Source organism: Neovison vison, chromosome 3, assembly GCF_020171115.1.
Source record: "Neovison vison isolate M4711 chromosome 3, ASM_NN_V1, whole genome shotgun sequence".
In the NCBI taxonomy this organism is placed as follows: domain Eukaryota; kingdom Metazoa; phylum Chordata; class Mammalia; order Carnivora; family Mustelidae; genus Neogale; species Neogale vison.
In genome coordinates, this window is record NC_058093.1 from 123,637,128 (window position 1) to 123,659,166 (window position 22,039).

The 22,039-nt window shown below is 53.1% G+C and overlaps 1 protein-coding gene across 1 annotated transcript in view; it reads left to right on the forward strand.

Annotated features, from left to right (window-relative positions):
* PARD6G (par-6 family cell polarity regulator gamma) overlaps positions 1-21,047 on the forward strand; it is a 78,366-nt gene extending 57,319 nt beyond the window's left edge. Inside the window, exon 3 of the mRNA XM_044242760.1 lies at positions 18,653-21,047. Coding sequence (XP_044098695.1) covers positions 18,653-19,449 — 797 coding nt within the window. The 3' untranslated portion in view covers positions 19,450-21,047. The remainder of the gene's footprint in view (positions 1-18,652) is intronic.
* The last annotated feature ends 992 nt before the right edge of the window (positions 21,048-22,039 follow it).

Genomic DNA, 22,039 nt, shown 5'->3' on the forward strand with positions numbered 1-22,039 from the left:
GAGCGACACCCGCCGTCTGGGTGGAACCCAGTGCGTGACCCCCGCCTTCCTAGGGACCTGTGGGGTGCGGCCGGGGTCTGGCAATTAGGAACAAAGTAGCTGTAAACATCCTTCTGCGGGTTTCTGTGTGGACGTGGGTTTTCGGTTATTTGGGTAAAACCAGGAAAGGGCTTGCTGGATCGTGCGGCGACAGTATGTCTAGCTTCTCCAGAAACCGCGAGCAGTCCTCCACCAAAAACTGGCTGCACCATCTCCCTTCCTCGGCCTCTCTGTTCGCCGTCTCATTGCTCTAGGTGACTGCGCGCACCGGGACACCCCTGCCACGCGTTTCCCAGCACACGTGTCCCTTGTCCCCTGTGAGGGTGCACCCCTACCACAGCGCTGCTTCAGGACACATCTCAGTTGGATGGAAAGGACCCCCCCCTCCACCCTGCCGGTCCAGGGGATGCCTCCTCTCGCAGGTGCCCCAGACAAGGTCCTAAGCCGACCTGCATCCTCCTTGCGAGGTCCCCGGGGTCGGCAGAAAAAGGGATCCCCACACTCCGCTGCTGCCTTTCCACCTCTTGTCACCAGGGAGGGGGCGGGGGCACTGACTCAAACAGCATTTTTGCAATAGTCTTTCTGTAACAGCAAGGAGAGAGCGAGTCTGCTTGTTGGCCAGTGATTCTCAGGCGGCGTCTGATTCATCTCCTGGACGCAGCAGGGAGCTCCTTCCCCGCGGCCAGTGGCTCGCCCAGCGGCTCCAGTTTGTATCCTGGCCGTGGTGTCGGCGTGTGTCTGTGGCCATGCTGGGCTTCCCTGGCCACGGCTGCTGGGCTCACCTGCCTGGTGTGCCTCCCAGGACTCGGGCCCTGGCAGAAGGAGCGAGTGCGTGCCTCTCAGCTTGCCCTCATTTGCACTCATCCCTCAAAAGCTGTGACATCAGGGCTCTTGTCCACCTGGGTGGCTCAGTGGGTTAAGCCTCTGCCTTCCGCTCAGGTCATGATCTCAGGGTCCTGGGATCGAGTCCCGCATTGGGCTTTCTGCTCCATGGGGAGCCTGCTTCCTCCTCTCTCTCTCTCTGCCTCTCTGCCTACTTGTGATCTCTGTCTGACAAATAAATTTTAAAAAATAATAAAATCTTAAAAAAAGAAAAAAGCAGTGACATCAGACATTTTCAAACTAAAGATGATTTCTGAGAAGCCTCTTCTCCCAGAGGAGTCCCCATGTGTGATGTATGTGTGTTCGACGTGGGTTGAAGCAGCTCCTGGCTCTGAGCTTGTCTCCTCACCTGCGAGGGGGGCTGGGAAGTGGCAAAAACCTGACTCTTGAAGGTTTTTGGTGCTGTCCTCACGACAGAACCTGTCGAGCCAGCCCTGGGCAGCGGGAGAGAGACAGGCAGGAGGGAAAGCCAGCCCCTGCGCCCGCCTTCCCGCTCTGGCTGCTCGCGAAATCAGGGCCAACGTCTCTTTCTCCTTCTGCCGAAGATCTCTGGAAAAAGAAGTAGACAAAAGAGTGTAATTTTGGTGAAAACGTAGATTACAATGGGGGGGTGGACATTTACCTGAATCTGCGGACCCCCCCCTCAGTCGTCGCTCTGTGGAAATCGGACAAGATACCGCTTGACAGAAAGAAGCTGTGGCACTTCTGCTCTCGGAAGAGGAATTTCAGGGACGGGGTAAGCTTTGTAACGAATTCTGTTCTTAAGACAGCTGGGAACTTTGGACTAATGAAGTGCATATGCGATGGTCTATGCGTGAAAAGGGGAACGTCTGCACGGAGCTGGACGCCTCTTGACCGCGGCTCGATGGAAAGCGGACGGACAGTCTGTCCCTTGGTGCTGAGAAAGGGGCCCAGGAGAAGCTGCCACCGGCCCACCCGCGATCCCGCGCTCTCTGCCTCCCTCTTCCCCAGAGGGCGCCTGCATGTTTCCACCGCAGGACCCCTCACTCTCTGACCAACGCCCAGAGGCTCTGCAGCTCCCGGTTTTAACAGTGGTTTGCCTACCGTGGAGGCACTCCTGACCGCATCAGCTCCCCCGTGACTGCGAATCAGCCAGTGAACCGAGAGCCGCAGCCACCCGAGGGCTGAGGGCTGCATCCCAGACCCTGTGGGCAGACTCAGTGGGAAACACTGCGTCGGCCCATTTACAAAGCAGGTCCTTGAAAATGCTCTGAACAGCCTCATCCTGGGCCACATGCCGGTACTCCTCACCTCTGGATCCAAGTCAGGGATGAGCTGCACCCTGAGAAAGAAGGTGGGGGCCCCTGAGCCCCAGGAGCCTTGTGGCGGCTGACCGACTGCCTGAGTGACCTCAGATCCCGGCAGCTGCAGAACACCTTTCCGGGCATGTCTGCCAGGGTGCTTCTGGAAGACCGAATCGAGCAGACCTCCCTCTCCCATGTGCGTCGCCTCACCCGGTCCCCGTCCACTGGGGACCTGAATGGAACAGGGAGGCGGAGGAAGGGCATACTCCCTTTCCGCGTGCCCTGGGACATCAGTGCCCTGGTTCTTGGGTTTTGGGGCTTGGTCCGCTGTTGGCTCTGCCCGGTCCACAGCTCACCAGTGCAACTTGTCTGTGACCCAGTGCTTGGTAAACCTGTGTATCTGTGACCTCCCCGTGACGCACTGGGGGCCCTGCCCCCGACACATGCTTAGGGAGAGATGCCTCCCTTCCAGAGGGGGGCTCACTCTGGGTGAGGTGAGCAGGTGGCCACCACCCATCGTGGGGGCCGCTCTCGGGGTGCTGTCCCACCACAAGGAGCATTCCCAGGTCTCTGGACCCGTGCTCGCTGCTCACACATGTTTCCGGGGGAACGGGGCACTCCTGGAGGGGGAACCATAGCAGAGAACCCACAACAGGGTAAGGGCCGCTGTTGGATCTGGGTCTTGCCAGCGTGATCAAGGTCCGAGGTTAGAAGGCCTGGAGTGGTGGGTCCCTGAAGAGAGGCCACCATGTGTCGGGAAAGAACCCCCGTCCGCCACTCTGCATACGTGACAAGGAGGATCAGTCTGGCTGGAGTGAGTGCAGGACCCTCTGGCTGAGGGTTTTCAAGCCTGGCGCCCGCGTCCCAGACCTGCGCTTGTGCACAGACCTGCTCCCCGAAGGTCACTGAGGACAGAGACGTGTTTTGTAAAGGGCAGGTGCCTGGGGGCTGCAAGAAGCAGACACAGGCTGAAACGGTCCTGGACCAGTCCTTCCCCAGTCCTGGACAACCTCCACTGAGGACATTTAACAGAATGTTTGGTTTTTAATTACTAAGCTGGCACTGAACCATTGTGTTTTCTTGTCCAGTAGCTAATGACGTCTCGTGATCAAGGGGCGGGGACCAGGGTCCCGCCTGGAACAGGGAGGCTGTAATTAATCGCTTACTGTAGGAACCTGCCGGTCTTCAGACTGGAACGGAGGAGCAAGTATGTGTAAGTGCGCGTGTAATTGGATAATTAATACCAACGTTCAGTTTGAGCCTTCACCTGGCGGGGCTGGAGGACGTCACCGTTGACAACAGGTTAAAACACTGCAGTGTACAAGACGCTGTTCACGGAAAAGTGTCAAAACCAAAATTGTGCCTGAAGAAGGATTAGAAACTCAGAAACTGCCAACTTCATGCTGATTAATAGTATTCTGAACAAAAGACTATGTGTATTATTTGGAAGTACAAGCTGGGATTTGTTAAAGTAACTTTCTGACTGGCGGTCAGGTGAATATGAGAAATGGCTGGTATTTCTGTGCAGGAAGTGCTAGAAAGAGCCTCTCTCACCGACGGGCAAGTCTCCCGCTGACGGACAACGCCACACGGCTCCGGACCGTGGACACGCTCGTGACTGCCCGTGCTGAGACCGCACGGCGCCCTCGGCCTTCCTGCCCATCTCAATAAAACCCAACGCCAGAACTTCCCACCGAGATGAGGAGTCGTCCGGGTGCCCCCAGGCTGAGGGGTGGGTCCGTTCAGCAGCATCTGCCACACTCGGGTGCCCCCAGACGGCGCTGCTCGATGGCAGAAGGAAGCCGGGTTTCCCACACTCGGGGCAGGGACCGCCGGGCGCACGTCACTTGGGTGGGGGAGTGTGGCGGGTGGCAGAAGCACAGGAGTTAATGACCAGGGCCAACTGAGCAGATGGCCTGGGGGAGACAGGCAGGGCCTTGCGGGAGCGCTGTCGGCAGGCCTGTCTTCATGTCAGAGCAGAAACACACCAGAAGACTCAGGATTTGTTTACAAGTCCAGATGGTGACAGGGTGGTGGCTTTGTCACTCAGGAAGTAAGTGGGAATAAATGGTCACGTTTTCTGGCAGCTTCCTAGAGGGTTAGCAGTTCAACACCATTTTTAAAAAGCACTTATTAAAATGTGAAGTTGGCTGGGGTTACTCTTCATATTGTTGTCAGGTGCGTAAACAGCTCCCACCCCGTCGTCCGTTAGCATCCAAGAAGGCCCAGGGCTCCCCACTCAGGCACAAGGCTAGTGAAGAACAATATGGACCCAAAAGTATCCAAATATGGAAGTTCCATAAGCTGTATAGCCCTTGAGACAAGGGAACATCATGGAGGGGATGCCACTTGACGTTTGACAGATGTCCCCTCCCAGGACGAGAGAACACGTGTCCGCAGCCTCGGACGTCATGCGGCAGGGAGTTGGGGTGGCTCCGTGAGCGCATAAAGCAGATGGGGAGGGAGGAGAAGCCCCAGTGGAGCTGGAAGACTCGCCTTGCAGGTTAGTGCTGGAGCAGCAGAGACGATGCGCCCCGGTGGACCTGAGCACAGGTGGGAGCACAGCAGAGCACCAGGGGCCCAAGACTCGGGGGAAGGACCAGGAGTCCACTGGAGAAGGACCAGGGGCCAACGACCCAATGGAAAAGGACCATGGACCCAGTGGAGAAGGACCACGGACCCAGTGGAGAAGGATGAGGGGCCATGGACCACTGGAGAAGGACCAGGGGCCGTGGACCCAGTGGAGAAGGACCAAGGACCCCCTGGAGAAGGACCAGGGACCAAGGGCCAAGGACCCGGTGGAGAACGGCCACAGGGTGACTGTGTCCCCATGAGACTAACAGGAAGACCAAGCTCTTAATTTCACTGACTTTTTTTCTGTTGTTTCCCTTTCACAGAATCACTTCCTGTCTGTATTATTTCCTTCTTTCCGTCTCTCCTGGGGCTTACTCTGCTCTCTGGGCCTGCGAGGTGAGATGACCACACCTGGGGCAGTGCCCCCCGCAAGGGTGTCCCACACACTGTCTAGGGCTGTTTCATTCTCACGCTGGTCGGTGGTGGGTCTTTCCCTTGGAGATCATGTACAAGAGTGTTATTTTCCACGAGTCTGGAGAGTCTCCTGGGGTCTCTCCGTATGGATCTCGCGTTTGAGCTCGGGAATCCGAAACGCAGTCAGAAAACCGCACAATTTCGGTTTGCAGGCGTGTGTTGCTGTGCGCCAGGGCGGGAGCGGGTCTGCCCTGGCGTGTGTCCTGCAGGCACTTAGGAGGAGCCCCACTCCTCGGCTGCTCTGGAAATGCCTGCCCCGTCAGCCAGTGCCCTGCGGGGTCACACCGTGTGGCTGGTCTGCTGTGGACGCAGGACGTCAGCCACACATGAGGGGGGCGGTGTCCCCCCGACTCCCCTTCTGTTGCGGCGCATTTGCTTGGTCGTTACCTGGGTTGTGCGGCTCTGCGGCTCATGCGTCCAGCCCGTCCCGGGGGGTTGCCATTCGGGGGTGGGCCGCGCTCTGCACGACCCCTCTCTCCGACATCAGCGCAGCTTCCCCTGCCTGCTCGTGCCGAACGGCCGTGCGGTCTCCCCTCTGCACTGTTACTCTTGTGACCAGGGGGGCCTCGTGACCACCGGCCAGAAGGGGGCTCCCGTGGGTCCAGGGAACTTTCCCCTCGCGGCCTTCACGGACCCCACGGGGTCCTCCCGCAGCCTCTGCTGTGGAGCGTGGCCGTGGCTGCGTTTCTCTGCCGCATCTGGATGGCGGGGGTGCACGGGGTCTGAAAGGCTCCCTTTCCAGCTGCCCCTTCCTGGCCTCTGGAGAGCAGGCTCGTGTGGGTTCTCGTCTGCAGCAGCTTGTACCCACGCCAAGAAGCCAGGGCTTGGGCTCTGCAGGGCCCCCGGGCACCCCCCGGCCTGCCGTCCCGTCCCGTCCCTCGGTGTCTTCTCACACCGGAGCCCCATGCGCAGCCCAGGGCTTCGGTGAAACTCAGCAGCAGGGGTGGGGAGATACACCCCCTCTTCTAGGAGCAGAGGTCCACGCTGGCTTTTCTGCTGTCAGGAGGCCTTGTCTGCCTAAGTGGGGAGCCCTGTTTGCCCCCCCTGTACCCCGACTTCCATGCTGGCGCTGGACGCACAGGTGAGGGGTCTCCGAGCCTCAGTCTGGTCAGCCACACACCACACCCAGAGTGTCCACATGCTATTGACCCAGCCCTGGTGACAGACCCTGAGCAGGCCACATGGGGGGGACATGCCCATGGGAGTTGGGTCAGCAGGGGCCCAAAGACAAGCAGCTTTGAGGGAGTGGGGGCTGCTACAGCTCTCGCTCTGCCCGTGTTTGTGCTTAAACCCTCCACACACACAGATGCAGGGCTGTCGTGTTTCCTGGTCAGAGCTGGCCTGTCCTCCCTGCAGCTGGGGCCGGCCAGCATCCCAGCGAGGGCTTGGCCTCCAGTGCCGGGGTCCTGGGCAGCACCGGGGTCCTGGGCAGCACCAGGCCCTGCTCCCAGCTCCCCAGCAGCCGGGGCCCCCACAGGAAGGGACGCAGGCCGGTGAGCCTGGGCAGCACGCAACCCCCCAGAAGTGTTTCTGGAGCACCGCCCCCCCGGCAAGATGCTCTGATCCGTTGTCCATGGAGATGCAGTCCGAGCCCCCGTCCATGGGAGCTGCTGTGTCTGGTGTGGGGTCGCCAGGAGCTGCCGTGAGGGTGAGCTGAGGCCCGTACTGGGGCTCAGGTCTTAGTCTGGGGGAGGACACCCTGTCCCAGGCCCGGAGCCACACCCCAGCAGCAGGCTTCGGGGCCCCCTGTGCTCCCAGTGCATGTCCACCCCTACATCCCCCGCCGCCGCCCGCCGCTGCCCCGGGAGCCATGGCCGGGCTCTTCTCGGGCGCTTATGGAGCAGTTGTGTGTGGGGTCCTGCCGGCCTCACGACTTCCACGGTTTCCTCAGGGCAAGCAGTTCCCTGAGCATCTGCTGACGGCGTCAGGTTCAGACAGGCCAGGTGCCAGCGGGGACACACGCAGCCCGTGAGAGCAGCCGAGACCGAGTCCAGGGCAGTGTGTGCGGCGGGACCTTTTCTATCAGACACCGACCGCACAGACGGTGCAGGTGTGCCCCTCCGATGGGGACCTCAGCCATCGGTCCCGTCACAGCGGACGGCACCACAGATGCAGCCTTTACAAATACGACCGCAAACTCTCCTTTCTCGGAAATCCTGGCCCTTGGCATATCAGTGTGGGGAAGACATGACGGGAACTCGGTTGCTGGTATAATGGAGTGACTGACGGACTTGGCCATCCAGCTGGTGCCTGCCATGGCCTGGCGGAGGGCTGTCCCTGCTCAGAGGGCCCGGTCCTGTCCCTGCCCAGGTCCTGTGCCTGCAGCTCCGTGAGGGGCACCGGGCCTGCCGACCACTGGGGTCCAGCTTGGAAGAACTGTCCCAAGCCGTCCGCCGGTGTCCGTGGCCCCCGGAAGATGTCACAGGGTGCGTGCGGGCACTCAGCAGAGCCACCGTGCGGACCGTGCAGACCGTGTGGGCCTGTGGGCAGGCAGCCGGGCGTGAGGGGGCCTGCCGTCCGCTCTGGGGCACCTGGCAAGGGGTGTGGTGGGCTCCTGTAAATTAAGAGAAGAACTGTCCATGAAGCGAAGCGGTTTGACAGGCACACACAGGTGCTCTGTTGTCAGCTCCCGTGGCTGATGCTGCCCCTTCCTCGGTTTCTCTGACCCGGCTTTTCCACTCAGGTTCCTGGGCTGATTTCCTTCTGATCGGTCCGTCTTCTGTTTCACAGCCACGCGCAGGAGAAAGGGCCCGGGTTGACGTGCGGACTGTTGCGTGGGTGCCGGTGAGAGTCCTCACCACCACGGCGGGGAGGGGGCACCCAGCGGGGGAAGCAGCGGCCTTCTGCGAGGGGAGGGGTACGGAGACGTTAGGGGAGCAGTGGCGCCCGCCCCCAGCCTGAGCGGCCGGACTGTCGGGTGCCGCAGAGCCCCTGGGATCAGGGTGCCCAGCGCGGACACAGCTGTGTGGACAACAGCTGGGAAGAGACACCACTTCCCTCTGGTCCCAGAAACACTTGCCTTGTGGAGCCCCACGTCAGAAACAGAGAGGCCTGGTGTGTGTGTCCGCATGTGTGTAAGAGAGAAAGAAAAAGCAAATGGACCAAGCTGTCTGACAGGAGGAAACATTTCCTTCAGGGTTTCCGAATGCCACCTGCCTGCTTCCTTCCTGTTCTTTCAACTTCTAGAAACTTTCCTGGCGGGTGAGCCCCTTACGGCATCTCCCTGGCTGAGGAACCAACCCTCAGCCTTCGCCGTGGCTGCCACGACCTCCTTAGGGTAAAGCACGACCCTACTCGGGCCGACCCGGCAGGTGCTTGCGGCCAGGCGGCCCCGGGGGGCCTGACCGCACACGCAGCCCCTGGGGCCGCGGGAAGGGGTGAGGCAGAGCACCCGGGCGGGCAGGAATCTGCCTCCACCTCCACGCAGGCCTGCAGGACTGTCGAGAGGAACAGACTTTTCCTGCCAGTGCTGCTCCCTCTGCCCCCCCTCGCCCTGTCAGTCAGTCCCCGAAGTGAGGAAGGGCGGGTCACGGGCTCTGCCGACCTGGGGCTCCATCCGCAGTCCCACTGAGCTGCTGGCTGGCCAACGCCTCCATGCTTGGGTGCTTGTTTCTGACACCCCAGAAAGAGGACGGAGGCTCTGATTCACAGGTGAAAGACAGGACGGACATAGCATGTTTTCAGGAACTCAGCTGGGTAAGTTCAGGGAGTCCTCGGGGCCAGCCTCCTGCCCCCGCGGAAGCTCCCGGTGCCAGAAGCCCTGCTGGGGTCGACCGTCCTCTGCGGGAGCAGTGGGAAGCCGGAGGCTTGAGTGGGGCCCGTTCAGAGCGTCCCTGCGCCCCAGAGCCCCCCCACCCCGCCCCGGACGCCCCTGGACGTGCTCCTGCAGCCAGGGCTAGGGACGCCTCACGCTCAGACAGCCCCAGGGCTCCCCGTTCCCGGCACACGTGGCTCACAGCACAGACAGAGCCCTTCCCTGGTCGTGTGCAGCCAGTGATAAAAACCCATACTGCGTAAGAGCAAAGGGAGTCGTGGCCACTGGCTGCCCCTGTAAGCCCGCCCAGGGGACTCTAGGGGCCCAGGCTGGAATACAGTGACATGTACCGCTGTCACGCAGGAGAATTTTGTGGATTTTATTCAGGTTTTCTTGTTGTGGTAAAATGCCCAGAAATTTACCATCTTCACCGTCTTTTGGTGCAGGAGGGAGTGGAATCTTAATTGTGCCACCAAAGGGTGTGTCATCACCATACCCCTGGTCCTTTCATCTGGGAAAACTAGAACTCTATCCCCATGAAGCCCTAAGCCGCCTGCCCCAGCACCCCCTCCCGGCTGTCTGTCTGTGTGACTTGGACTCTCCTTGAAGGGATTCGTCCACGTCTCTGTCTTTCTGTGACAGGCTCGTTCCCCGAGCACAGGGTCCTCCAGGCTCAGCCGTGGTGTAACAGGTGTCAGAATGGCCGTCCTTGTACAGGCTGAGGGCTTGTCCCTCTCCTGGCTGCAGCACAGGTCGGGTTGCTTCCACTCTTTGGCTATTGTGAACAATGGCACAAGGAACATTTCCCTAATTATTAGTGATATTGCGTGCTTTGTGGCCATTGGTGTGTCCTGTTTCGAGAAGTGTATTTCCCAATCCTTTGCCATTTGTTGTTCCTGCCGTAGCCACGGCTGTGTCTTTCCGAGTCCGGAGTGCTCACCATTACACAGGGAACTGCCGCAGCTGTGCTTTTCATTGAGCAACAGTCGACATACGTTTTATTAGTTCAGTTATGCAGCTGGTGCACCATATGTGCGTACTAGGTATACAGGAGTTCTTTGATATTTGTATAGATTACAAACTCTGCTTATTCCTGAATTGGGACCCTGTGACTGAGTTTTAGGAGTTTTCTGTATTCTGGATATAGATCCTGGTCACACGTGCGATTTGCAAACATTACCTCCCATTCTGCAGGTTACCTTTTTTTACTCTGTTAATCGCACTTTTGATGCACAGAATTTTAAAAATTTTTGTGGAGTTCAGTTAGTCTTCTTACTCTTGTTCCCTGTGCCTTTGGTGTCGCATTCAGGAAACCACCACCAAATCCAGTGTCCTGAAGCTTTTCTGTGCATTTTCTCTTGAGTTTCAGAGTTCCAGGTCCTACATTTAGGTTGAGAGTTTCGATCCATTTTGAGCTAAGTTTCGTGTGTGGCATCAAGTGGGCGTCCAACTTCACTTTTTGCCTGGGGATACCCAGTTTTCCTGGCGCTGTTAATTGAGAAGGTGCTGCTCTGCCCGCTGACCACAGCTGTGAGGGCTTCCCTGTGGGCTCTCCGCCCTCCTGCACTGGCGAGTCTGCCTCTACCCCGAGGGTCTGCTGTGTTGATTCGTGGTTAGTTCGAAAACCAGGAAGTGTAAGTCCTCCAGTGTTTCTCTTCATCTAGGGAATTATTTTGCCTGTTCTGAGTTTTCTCGAGATTCAGTATGAATTTTAGGGTGGGTTTTACTGTTTCTACAAAAAAAAAAAAAAAAAAGTCATTGGATTTTGATGAGGTTCCCCTGAATCTGCGGGCAATTAGGGTAGTCCTGGTACAGAGCCATGTAAGTCTCCAATCTCGGGCCGTAGGATGTTTCCACTTCTTTATGTCTTCATTTCTTTCAGCCCTCCTGGCACAAGTCGTCACCTCCTTGCTTGAGTTCATTCCTGAGTCTTCTGTTCTTTTTGGTGATATCTTAAATGGAATTATTTTTGTGATTTCTTTTTCAGATCATTCTGCTCCTAGTGTGTCAGCTTTGTACCCTGCTGCTCTGCAGAATTCATTTATTGGATCTAACACCTTTTTTATGGGGTCTTTAGCATTTTCTACGTGTAAGATCATATCACCTACAAACAGAAATGATGATTTTACTTCTTCCTTTCCAGTTTCAATGTGTTTTATTTCTTTTTCTTGCCTAATGGCTCTGGCTAGGAATTCCAGTACTGTGTTGAGTAGGTATCATAAAAGGAAGAGTCTGTGTCTTCTTTCTGCTCGTAGAGGAGAAGCTTTTTTTCACCATCGAGTATTGTGTTTGCTACATATGTTTCATACGTAGATGTAGATTTTTTATGTGGAGATAGTTTCCTTCTACTCCTATTTTGTTGAGTGCTTTTATAATGAAAGGGTGTTGTATTTTATCAAATGCTTTTTCTGCATCAATTGAGATGGTCGTGTTTTTTTCCCTTCATTTTGTTGATGTGGTGTGTCATCTTGATTTTCACATTTGGAACCATCCTCGCTTTCCGGGGGGACATCCCACTTGGTCACATCCTTTTAATATACAGCTAAACGCTAAGTATTTTGTTGAGTATTTGTGCATCAGTGATCAAAGGAATATTGGTCTGTGGCGTTTTCTCCCTTGTGGGATCTTTGTCTAGCTTTGGGATCGGGGTAATGCTGGCCTTAGAATTAATTAGAAAGTGTTCTGTCTTCCTTGAATTTTTGGAAAAGTCTGGGAAGGATTGGTATTATTTCTTCTTTAAATGTTTGGTTGAATTCACAGTGAAGCCCTCAGTCCAGGGTTGTTCTTTGTTAAGAGACTACGGATCACGGATTGAATCTCCTCACTAGTCATGGAAATATCCGGTTTTTCACTTCTTCGTGAATAGGTGGTGGTAGGTTTTGTGCTTCTAGAAATTTGTCCATTTCATCTAGATTATCCAATTTATTGGCATGCAGCTATACATAGTGCTTTCTTAAAATCCATTTTATTTAGACATGTAGAAATGGTAGTGATGTCCCCACTTTTATTTTTGATATTATTAATTTGCGTCTTCTCTTTTTCTTAGTTCATTTAGTTAAAGGTTTGTCAATACTGTTGATCTCTTTTGAAGAACCAACTTTTTGTGTCACTGATTTTTCTCTACTGCTTTTCTGTTCTGTACTTCATATATCTCTGGCCTAATCCTCATTATTCCCTTCCTTCTGGGAGCTTTTACTTTAGTTTGTTCTTATTTTTCTAGTTCCTTAAGTTGTAAAGTTGGGTTGTTGATTTTATCTTTCTTGGTTTTAATGCAAGCACGTATCACCATAAATTTCCTTCTTAGGACTGCTTTTCCTCCATTCCCTAGTTTTGGTATGTTGTGTTTTTGTTTTCATTCATCTTTAAGTATTTTCTGATTTCCCTGTGATTTCTTCGTTGATCCACTCATTATAAAGTTGTGTTTGGTTCTCACATTTTAGAGAATTTTCGAGTTCTGCTCATGTTCCTTATCTCTACCTCATCATGTTGTGGACCGAGAAGATACTCTGCATACAAGATATCTACCTTTTAACATCTGTTGAGGCTTAATTTGTGGCCTAACATTTGGTCTGTTTTGGAACATGTCCTATGTGCCCTTGAGAAGATCACGCGTGCTCGTTCTGTATTTCACTGCTGAATCTACTATCTGCCGACTTCTCTCGTCTGGTCTTTCTCTCCATTCCTGGGAGAGGAGTACTGAAGTCCCAGCGGTTACTGTAGAATGATTTCTGCCTCCAGTTCTGTCAGGTTTTCCTTCATATGCTTTAATGGTCTGTCACTAGGTGTGTCAATGTTTGTAACTGTTTGATCTTGCTCTGTTGAACGCTTTGTTAATCTATAATGTCCTTTGTTTCTTGTCTCATGTGAGGGTTTTGTTTGGAGTCTGTTTCATCTGGCGTTAGTAGAGCCGGGCCGGCTGTCCTTTGCGTGGAGCCTCTTTCCCTCTGCCACTTTCTACCTGCCTGTGTCATTGGGTCAGAGGTGAGCCTCTGGTTGATCGCATATTGTTGGTTCCTGTGTTTTTACTCATTCTGCCAATCTGTTCTTTGATTTGAGAGTAAAATTCATTTACATATAAAGTAACTGCTGATAAGAAGGGACTGACGTCTGTCCCTGTGCCTTTTGTTTTCTATATGCCCTGCAGCTTTTTTGTCCCTGAGTGACTGCATTTCTGTCTTCTTTCCAGTTAAATCTTTTGCAGGCAGGGTTAAATCCCTTCCTAATTTCCTTCCTGTCTATTCTGTAACTGTTTTCTTGGTGGTTACCATGGGGATTCCATCTCACTTCCCATGGAAATAACATTTGAATATTAATTTATAACAGCAGAACTTCAGTAACAAAAAACAGTTCTACCCCTTCTCTTCGAGTTGTTGGTGTCACAGAATTATATCTTTATACATCGTGTGACCAAGAACATAAACTGATAATTCTGGTAAATGCGTGAGTCTTTTACATTATGTAGAAGACAAGATTTGAAGTCACAAACCAAAGTCACAGTCATGCCAGCTTTTAGACGATGTTTCTCCTTAAATGTGTTAGACTCGAAGTCATGGAGAAGGAAGGAGAGCAGACTGACCGGTTACTAGTGCAGAGAAACAAATAGATTCCTGCATATTAGTTTTGTTCCTTGCAATTTTATTGACTTCATTTATACTAATAGTTTTTTGGTGGGGTCTTTTGGGTTTTCTATATATATGATCTTGTGATCTGCAAACTGTGACCGTTTTACGTTTTGCTTCACTACTTGGATGTCCCTTACTTCATCCTCTTGTCCAAATGCTCCATCTGGGGCTTCCAGTACTGTGTTGAATGAAACTGGTAAGTGGACATCCTTGACTTGTGTCCTACCTTACAGGGAAAGTGAAAATGTGACGTGAGCTGTGGGTTGTCATATCTACCTTCATTAGCTTAAGGTATATCCCCTCTCCGCCCACTTGGTTGAGTTTTTATCATAAGCAGAAGTTGAATTTTGTCAGATGTTTTTTCTGCATCCATTAAGGTGATCATATGACTTTTATCTTCCATGTTGTTAATGTGGTCATCACACGGATTGATTTGCAGATACTGAACCTTCCATGCATCCCTGAAACAAAACTTGATCCTTTTCATATATTGTTGAATTTGGTTTGCTAATATTTTGTTGAAGATTTTCACATCTATGTTCATCAGAGACATCTGTCTCTAATTTTTTTTGTCTGTAGTGTCTTTGGTTTTGGTATTAGGGTAATGCTGGCCTCAAGAATGAATTTTGAAGTTTTCCTTCCTTTTCCGTTTTTTGGAAGAGATTGCAAAGGACAGGTATTCACTCTTCTTTAAATGCTTAGTAGAATTCACCTGTGCCGTCTGGTCCTGGACTTACCTGTTTGTCAGGAGTTTGGTCATCAATTCAATTTCATTACTAGTAATCCGTCTGTTCAGATTTTCTATTTCTTCCTGATTCAGTCTTAGAAGATTACATGTTTCTAGGAATTTATCCATTTCTTCTAGGTTTTCCAATTTGTTGAAATATAATTTTTCATAACAATCTCTTATAATCTTCTGGACTTCTGTGATGTCAGTTTTAAATTCTCTCATTTATGATTTTATGTATTTGAGTCTCTTTTTTTCTTGATGAGTTTGACTATTTTGTTTATCTTATCAAAGAACCAGATCATAATTTATTGATCTTTTCTATTGTCTTTTTGGTGTCTAATTCATTTATTTTCACTCTGATCTTTATTACTTCCTTCCTTATACTAACTTTGGGCTTTTTTTTTTTTAATAGTTTTTTTGTTTTGGGGTTGTTGTTTTTGTTTTTGTTTTGTTTTGTTTTTTGGTGTACATTTAGATTATTTGAGACTTTCCTTGTTTCTTGAGGTGGGGACTTCCCACATAGAACTGTGGGAATAGGGGCACCTGGGTGGCTCAGTGGGTTAAAGCCTCTGCCTTCGGCTCAGGTCATGATCTCAGGGTCCTGGGATCGAGCCCCGCATCGGGCTCTCTGCTCAGCAGGGAGCCTGCTTCCTCCCTCTCCCTCTGCCTGCCTCGCTGCCTACTTGTGATCTTTGTCTGTCAGACATTTCTCATTAGACCAGTTTAGTGATTATGAACTCTTAATTTTCCTTTGTCTGGGAAACTCTCTCTCTCCTTTAGTTCTGAATGTTAACCTTGCTGGATAGAGTATTCTTGTTGTAGGTTTCTTTTTTTCCCTTTCAGCACTCTGACTCTGTCATGTTACTCCCTTCTGGCCTACAAAGTTTCTGCAGAAATATCCCTTGTATGTAGCCAGTAGTTTTTCTCTTGCTACTTTTAAGATTCTCTCTTCAACACTGTCATTTTAATTATCCCATGTCCTGGTGTGCACCTCCTTGGGCCCATCTTGTCTGGGGCTCCCTGTGCTTTCTGGACCTGGATCTCTTTCCTTCCTAATTAGGGAAGTGTTCAGTGGTATTTCTTCAGATAGGTTTTCTGTCCCTTTGTCTAGCTCCTCTCCCTCTAAGACTCCATGCTGTGAATTTTAACGTTATTCCAGAGGTCCCTTAACCAGTCTTATCTTTGTTTATTTAAAATTATTTTTACTAACATATAATGTATTATTTGTCCCAGGGGTACAGGTCCATGAACCATCAGGCTTACACATTTCACAGCACTCACCATAGCATATACCCTCCCCAATGTCCATTACCCAGCCACCCTATCCCAACCCTCTCCAGCAACCCTGTTTGTTTTCTGAAATTAAGAATCTTTTATGGTTTATCTCCCTCACGACCCCATCTTGTTTAATTTTTTCTTCCCTACCCTCCATGACCCTTCTTGATATGAGGACCCCGCGGGCCTCTCAGATTCCTCCTATCAGAGAGATCATATGACCGTTGTCTTTCTCTGACTTATTTCGCTCAGCATGATACCTTCTAATTCCATCCACGTTGCTGCAAATGGCAAGATTTCATTTTTTGATGGCTGCATAGTATTCCATTGTGTGTATGGATCACATATTTTTATTTTTATTTTTTTAATCTTTTATCTTTTTTATCTTTTATTTTTTATTTTTTACTTATCTTTGACCAGTCTCATCTTTCAGTTCTTTTTTCTTGTTGTTTTTCAGCATGGGTACTTTCCGTGTCTGTCTTCAGACCAGTGAACCATTCTGCACCCTCTAGTCTCACTCATTTTCTGTGATACGCTTTTCATTATACTTTCCATATTCGTTATATGACGTAATTTTCTAACTCATTACTGAAGCTCTCAGAGCTTGTCCTCTCTTCTTTAAAGTCTAGTGAGTATCTTTATGGCAATTACTTTGAAATCTTTATCAGGCAGGTTCTTTATCGCCATTTCTTTAGGTCTTTTTCTAAGGCTTTGTCTGATTCTGTGTTTATTTCTATGTGTTAGGGCCCACCAGCTACGTCTTCTGGTCTTGAAAGTAGTAGCCTCACATAAAATGCATCCTTTAGGGCCACAGTCCCCTCTGCTCACCAGAACCATGTGCTTCAAGACTGTCCCCCGTGTGGCCTGCGAACCCCCTCCTATTTTGATGGGGCCCTGACTGCTGGGAGTCTGCTGGTAGGTGGAGCTGAACCCCCTCCTTGGGGCAAGAGTCCCTCTGGAGGGCTGTCCGTTCCAGCTGGTGACTCCCCCTGGGGTGTAGCAGGTGGGGGCTGCTTGGTGGGGCAGGGGGGCCTGCCAGGGCAGAGCAGACAGTACCAGCAGGTTAGACGGAGAGTGCTGGAAGTGGTGCCTGGCAAGCTATGTGGAAGGAGGGCAAGAACAGTAGGGCCCGGAAGGAGGGCAAGAACAGTAGGGCCCGTCAGCACTTCCGTTCCCAGAGCAAGCTCCCGCAGATGCCCGCCCCTCCGGTACATGCCCTAAAACTCGTCCATGAAGCTCCTTCATGTGTGCTCCATGCACTTTTCAAAGTGCTATCTCTGCGCTGGCGCCGAGTGACCTAGGGCACTAACCCTTTCAGGGCAGTGGCTCGGCATCCTCTAGCTCTTGCTCTCCTGGAATGAGGCCCCACTTGTTTTCAAAGCTCCCAGGGTTAAGCCTCGCTGGTTTTCAGAGCTGGGCATTATGGGGGCTTCCTTCCTAGTGCAGGTCCCTAGTGCCAGGGGTGCCCCTGGGGCACGATGCCCGCCGTCCTCAGAGACGAACTCTTCCTCACATGGGTGGGTCACGTGCCAGGAATCGGTTTCCTGGTCTGCCCTTCTTGGTGTGTCTTCTTCCTTCCGTCCTTGGCTGTGGAAGAGCCCTTCTGCCAGCCTCCAGTGGTTCTGGGTGAGTCGCTGTCTGTGTGGTGGATGCCTTGGTATGCCCCTGGGAGGAGGTGAGCTCAGGGTCCTCCAATCTACCGTCTTACCCTGTTGTCCCAGGGCATTTGTGTTAGAGTCTGTCTAGTAGATCTGACTCAGGTCTTTTTCAGGGACCGATTCTGTTGACTTCTCCTTTTCCTTTCCGTGGGCCAGACTCTCCTGTTGCCTTGTGTGTCCTGTGATTTTTTGGCTGACTGACCACTGGACGTTCAAGTCTCATGATGTGGTGACTCTGGAAATCAGATTCTCCCCTTTCCCCAGGGTTTGCTGTTTTGCTGTCGAAGTTCTCTGGATTGTCGGCGGTCTGTCTCTGTGCCGAGAACCAGCCTGAGGTGTAAGCTGCTGTCTCCTCGGGTCTTGTCTGAGCCTTTCCGTGGGTACGCACAGTCCCTTCCTGATTCCCACCTGTGCAGCTGTTTCTGAATGTCCTAATGTGTGGCTCCCAAAAGGGGGCCAAGGGGGCCCTTGCCCTTTCAATGCCCTTGGCGTTGCTAGAGCTGGAGCTGGAGGGGTGACAGCGATGGCCGCCAGGCTCGGTGTCGGCACCTGTGTGATGGGAAGCCACCGTCCGTGTCAGAGCGTAGACCCTGCTACTGGGAGGACAGGTCCTTGCCCACCTGGCGTCTGCAGGCTGTTCCAGAAATACGTGCACAGCTGCCTGCGGCGTGGCTGGGCGGCTGCGACCGTGCTGAGAGCTCGGAGAGACCCTCACTGACGACCTCCCCTGGACAGTTGCAGGCCTTCGGCAGACCCCACCGTCCCCAAAGAGTCCCATCAGACAGTCTGCCCGTGCAGCCGTTGCCTGGGTGGGGAGAGATTCCTGGTGCTCCCTGCTCTGCCCTCTTCCCAGCATCCAATCAGGCACCTCTAAACTTTCCATCTATTGTCAGTTCTCTTGACTGCAGTTTCTTATTTCTGCTTCTAAGCCTTTCGGTCACTTTGTTGGTTTCCTGTGGTTTTGGAGAGTTCCAGAGAGCTAACTGTAGGGAGGCAATGGGACTTGAACCCTTGGGGCCAGCTCAACAGATGCCAGGATTATTTGTGGACTCCGTGAAACAACTCAAAACATGACCCCAGCGTACCATCCTGGAGGTTGAGGCTTCCCCAAAAAGTGAGGTTTGGTGACACAAACTGGCACCCCGTAGGCAGGGGGTGAGCGCCACAGGCCAGTTAGCGGACAGACGGGACGGGATTGTGGCGCGCTCCGCTCAGCGCTCCGCGGGGCCACAGGGCCGGTGCTGGAGCCGCCGCCGGGTCAGCGACGGAGAGGCCGGCCCTGCCGGGCACAGGCGGCCCCTGCGCGCAGGCGTCGCGGTGGCCCTGGGGGCTTCCCCACCCCTGTGGCCCCGTCCTGACCGCCCCGTCCGCCGTTGCAGAGGAGGCCGAGCACGGCAGCTTCGGGGCCGGCTCGCTGTCCCGCCGGAGGAAGGCGCTGGCGCTGCGCGAGGACGGGCCCCGCCGGCGCGCGCACCTGCACATCGGCCTGCCGCACGACTTCCGCCCCGTGTCGTCCATCATCGACGTGGACATCCTGCCCGAGACGCACCGCCGCGTGAGGCTGTACCGGCACGGCTGCCAGAAGCCGCTGGGCTTCTACATCCGCGACGGCACGAGCGTGCGCGTCGCCCCGCAGGGGCTGGAGAAGGTGCCGGGCATCTTCATCTCGCGCATGGTGCCGGGCGGCCTGGCCGAGAGCACGGGGCTGCTGGCCGTGGACGACGAGGTCCTGGAGGTGAACGGCATCGAGGTGGCCGGGAAGACGCTGGACCAGGTCACGGACATGATGATCGCCAACAGCCACAACCTCATCGTCACGGTCAAGCCGGCCAACCAGCGCAACAACGTGGTGCGCGGCAGCCGCGCGTCGGGCAGCTCGGGCCGCTCGTCGGACAGCGCGGCCAGCCGCCACAGCCTGCCCGCCGCCCCCGCGCTGCTGCCCCTGCAGCCGGACGACGCCGACAGCGACGACGAGCCCGACGTGGTGCTCGAGGGCGTCCTGGAGCCGCCGCGGCCGGCGCCCCGGCCCCCGGTCAACGGCGCGGGCCCGGCGTCCGCGCGGGACGGCCCCGCGCACCGGCTGCTCAGCTCCCTGCGCGCCGACCCGCGCCACAGTCTGGCGCTGCCGCTGCCCCCGGGCGCCGTGGAGGAGCACGGCCCGGCCGTGACGCTGTAGGCCCCGGACGGGCTCTGGGCGCGCGCGGCCGCTGTGCTCCGGGGGCGGGATCCGGACCCGACCGCAGGCCGCCGCGCCTCCCCCGCGGCCCGGCGCGGCCCGAACCCCTGCGGAGAACCGACAAAGGCTGTTTTCCTGCGGTTTCTCCGCAGGCCACGGGAGGCCAGGGGCGGGGCGCGGCTCCCCCGGCCGCGCAGGAGGGATTTCAGCGGAAGCTGTCGAGCGACTTTCATAAATGAAGCTTTAAAATGACCTTTTTTAAAGAAGAGGAAACCCGCGGCTTCCGTGTGACTCTGCAGACACAGCCCGGGGGTCAGCCCTGGGGGCCCGGAGCAGGCCGGTGCGTGCGGGTGGTCGCAGGCGGCCGGTGTCCAGCCTCGGGCCGCGCCGGCGCCGCAGGACGAAAACGCTCGTGTGGCCTTTCCCTGCGCCCCGACGGAGCCCGAGGCCGTTGTGAGGTGTTGGCCGCGGGCAGGACGGACGCGCCCCCACGCGCCCCCAGGGGCCCGGGAAGCTCGCTCTGTTTTTAAATAACAAGCCGCTTGGAACCTGATTTTTACGCAGATTAAATTCATTGTCACTTCGCTTTGGTCTTCAGCAATATTTATAAATTTAGTCATTGTAAAGTTTCCTCATTTGATCCAGTTTTATACGAACTCTGGTGTGTTCGAGTCCGATGTCCAGGAAGAAACAGGACACCTTCACTTGGAGAACCGGGCGCGGGCCCAAGAAAGCTTTCCTACAAATAACGTGTTTTTCTAGGAGCCTCCGGGCTGCGACGCAGCGGCTCCTCCTGTGGTCCGGCACCACCTGCTGCTCAGTGGCAACTGTCCTGCCTCGGGACACTCAGGCCACCAACGGGAAAACACAATCTCACCATCTTCATTTTTGCTGAATCCATTTAGTGTAAAAGCCAATTATTTTTCTTTTGGAAACTATTTATTGGGCAGAAATACTTTTTATTGAGTAATTTGGTCTGCCACGCCTATATTTGATTTTGCTATTTGTGCGCTTTTGTTCCTAAACACAGGGAAGACCAAAGGTGCTCTCTCTGTGCGGTCTGGGACGAGAGCTCAGATACACCCAGATTTATGGGCGCCAGTGAACGTAGGAGCATCTTCTCTGGCACCCAAGCAGTCAGAAGTGTTTTTGTGGTTTTGGTTGTTTTTTTTTTTTGGTTTTGGTTTTTTTTTTTTTCTTTTTTTTACTACAATAAGTATTATAGAACCAAAAACCTAATGCTACTTACTATCACAATGAAATGTTCTTTTACTAAGTTATTGCTGGTTATAGAATATCTTGTTGAGTAATGGGATCTGTTACCAAGAAGGAAAGTTACGTTTCTTACCATGTTTGAGCTAAGCAAATGTGAATAATTTTTTAAAGAAAAAAAAAAAGAAGCCTCCTCTGAGACTTGTATTCTGTTGTTCATAATTTTAGGAGTTCTGAATTTCTTGGAACAGCTGCTTGAGTGTATTTTTGTACCATATCTTCACTTCTGCCTTTTTCTTCTTAAATAAAAAAACTATGATGTATTACACATTAAAGTTTTCTTGGTTTTATATATCAAAGAATAAAAACTTTTTCGTTACATTTAATATTTTTCACTTGTGTTCTAAGTACTGGAGAGATTATTAGTGTTCGTGATGAGGAGATACTTGCCCCTCAGAATGGAATTCCTCTAATATTTACCTCTAATGCCTGTCATGTGCCCTATTTTTTCTTTCACTTAATCCTCACATGTGCTCCATGAGCCAAGCAGCATTACAGATGAGAACATAAGCTCAAACTCAAACAGGTAGTAGGTCATTCCAAAGAACTAAATTATAATTGTATTTGATGGGAGATGGATGTGTCTTAGGTCTAGAAACTTAAGTCCTTTTGAAAAGTGTTTCTAAATATTTATTATCAGCTCTTCCTAAACACACCCAGGCTTGCAAAATGGCCATTCAAGCTTTTTCACTCTGGCATCAGTAAACATACAGCGCATAGCATCATGAAGTACTCATTCAATCGTCCGACGCTATGGTGATAGTAGCGAGCACCAAGAATTCCGGGAAGAAATGTGCTTTCTACAGGCATTCATCAATTTAACCCTTCCGGTGCCTTCTCCAGTTTACAGTTGGGGAACCTCCAAAAGCTGACCCGTCCCCCCCGCACATTCCGAGGAGATGGAGCTGCCGGTGCGGGGGGAGTGGACGCAGGGCTTGCCTGTGTGCGAGGCGCACACCCCTGGGTGCACGGGGGGAGTGCAGGTCTCCCGGACCAGCAGTCCACAAGGCCAACCCTGGGGCGTACGGTGCTGTCCAGAGGAGCCCACCTGGCAGCAGGTGATGAAGCTGTCCAGGAATCAGAAGTTAGGTGGCATCTTGCAGAATGACACAAAGTGATCACATGGGGGGGGGCGGTTCATGGCAAGCTGCAAAGGTACCTGGAAAGTACTGATTGGTGATTGTTTCAAAATCCAGTTGAGCTGAAGTCTGAGACAAGTCTTCCAAAAGAAGGCCGTTACGTTATTTTCGTGTCCCCATCAAATGTTTTTGGAAAGCTCTGATGCACCTCCGGGTCCTTATTTCCAAGATGACCAAGA